General features: G+C 41.6%; 1 protein-coding gene across 1 annotated transcript in view; it reads left to right on the plus strand.

The window, feature by feature from the left end:
• The first annotated feature begins 979 nt into the window (after nucleotides 1-979).
• Nucleotides 980-2,174, plus strand: part of ENTPD6 (ectonucleoside triphosphate diphosphohydrolase 6 (putative)) — a 12,653-nt gene continuing 11,458 nt past the window's right edge. Inside the window, exon 1 of the mRNA XM_008939709.1 lies at nucleotides 980-1,237. Within this exon, the coding sequence (XP_008937957.1) occupies nucleotides 980-1,237 (258 nt within the window). The remainder of the gene's footprint in view (nucleotides 1,238-2,174) is intronic.

Here is a 2,174-nt window from a genome sequence, read left to right on the forward strand (position 1 = left end):
TCAGTTGGTTTGCTTTTTCTTCCTCATTACACTATCAAGAAAGGAAAGATAGAATGTAATTTGCTCCCCATAAATCACCCTGATTGTTTTTTAATCATCTGGATGATGTCATGTGAGTGATCACAGGTTTTTTATGCTGTGGTTTGCTGTGTTTTTTCTGGTATTGGAGCTGGGGGCCTACTCTGATTCCCTGGATTTTCTGTCTTTTCCTTTAAACAAGGATTTTAAATTGTCCTTGTCAGTCTTCTGAGATTTTCTTCACCATCCAGGAACTAACAAAGATAACTGCAGATGATTCAGGTTGCCCAGAGAGGTTGTGTGATCCTCATCCTTGGAGGTTTCCAAGATGCAGTTAGATATAGCCCTGAGCAGCATGGTGGGTCCCCATAGCTGCTGGTATTTTGGGCAGGAGGTTGGATGAGGGATCTCTTGAGGTCCATTCTGACCTCAGTTACCATACTTAGCTTTTCTGAACTCTGCTTACTCTGTTCCTTCTTAGGCCTCAGTAGCAATGGGGAAAAGAAGATTTATGGAGCTTCATGTCTTATAATTAGCTGTAGATCACAGGGACATGCTGAAGGAGGATAGATGTGTTCCTTCTGAACTACCAGGGAAAGCAGTGTGTGGCCTCATAGGCATCCAGTAGCCATGGAGACATTTGATAGGACAAGCAAGATGGGAGAGAGGGATTGTGCTGCTAGGTCAGGTGGTTTGCTGCAGTCACTTATTACTTTGAGTATCATGCCCTACTTTGATAGCATGCATCTAAACCAACTAACAGTCAAGTACTGAACTAATACTCACCTCAAGTTAAGCCCATTGTCGAGTAACCGTCATACTCTTCGATCCTTTCAGCAGGTTTGAAAAAAACAAACATTTCTTTTCTGTTGGATGTAGGAGTGATGTGGGAACCACCTATTCTCTGTGAAGGACAAGAAATAAAACGTTTGATGAAGAGGAGAAACAAAATATCTGATAAATGGAAGCCATGAAGATATCCAAGCGGTTCTTTGCTTTTGGGATTTTGGCATGCATAGCCCTTTATGTTGCATACATAAAATGGCACTTGGATTCCAAGCCCATCGTGGGAGCAACAGAAGGAGTTGTTGAAAGCAAGGGGGACAAACTAAACCATCAGGCACTCAGCACAGATCTCTCAGTCTTTTATGGAATTATGTTTGATGCAGGAAGCACAGGAACTCGCATTCATATTTTTAAATTTACACAGCAGCAAAAAGGTATGACTAGATTAATTCTTCCATAACATTGATTAAAATTCCTGTGTATTACATCTGGATGGAAGATATTGCTGAGAAGAGAGACAAAAATGTACAAAAAAGGTCTGGAGCCATAAGCTTCATTTGTTTAGGTGTTGTCAGCTCCTATTTGTGTAGACCGATGAAAGAACCTGTGTGGGTGCTGTTCATAGGTGATCTGAGGATGCTTTTAAGGATTAGCAGTGTTTTGTATTATGTGATTGGCCTGTGGGGAACACATTAGGTTTGCAGAATGAGCTAGTGTAAGGCTTAGCCACCAAAGGCATTAAACAGTCTGTGGATTTACTTCCTGAATCTTTACTTTTTCCTTGCCTGCTTCTCTTTAAACACAATTTCAGCCCATACTGGAGAGAACTTTATGGAGTGTATTTGGGTACAGGAGGAGGATGTTGTCAAGCTCATGTTTTCCTGCCTGCAGCTTCATACAATTATGTATACTGCGGGTTTCCAAAATACTTTGGTCTGGCTCCCTGCCATTGAAAATGGTGGTGAAGCTTCCACTGAGTTTTGCTGGAGTCGGGTTCAGCCAGAACAGAGTATATTAAATTGTGGAGCCTTTGTTACTGTGCAGTTTGGAAAGCTGCACATGGAAGGTGTAAGGGCTCAGAGGACTTGCACCCATCTGATGATTGTCTGATGTGCCTGAAAAACATGTACCTAGTGGACACCAGCACCTGAATACCACTCACAGCTTCTTAGGAAGCTGCTAGTTAGAAAAACTAACGTCTTTCTTAGGAGCTAATTCCACACCAAGGGCTGTATTTAAAGGTCGGGTGGCTGTTCCTAATTCATTAGACAGAGGTGTCAGTTAACTTCCATTACCACATCATTGTAAAAGGATTTTCTTTTTGTGTATGCAAAACTGTTTCTACCATTACTTATCTTGAAACACTCTTT

This window comes from Merops nubicus, unplaced genomic scaffold, assembly GCF_000691845.1.
Source record: "Merops nubicus isolate BGI_N331 unplaced genomic scaffold, ASM69184v1 scaffold50410, whole genome shotgun sequence".
NCBI classification, from domain to species: Eukaryota; Metazoa; Chordata; class Aves; order Coraciiformes; family Meropidae; genus Merops; species Merops nubicus.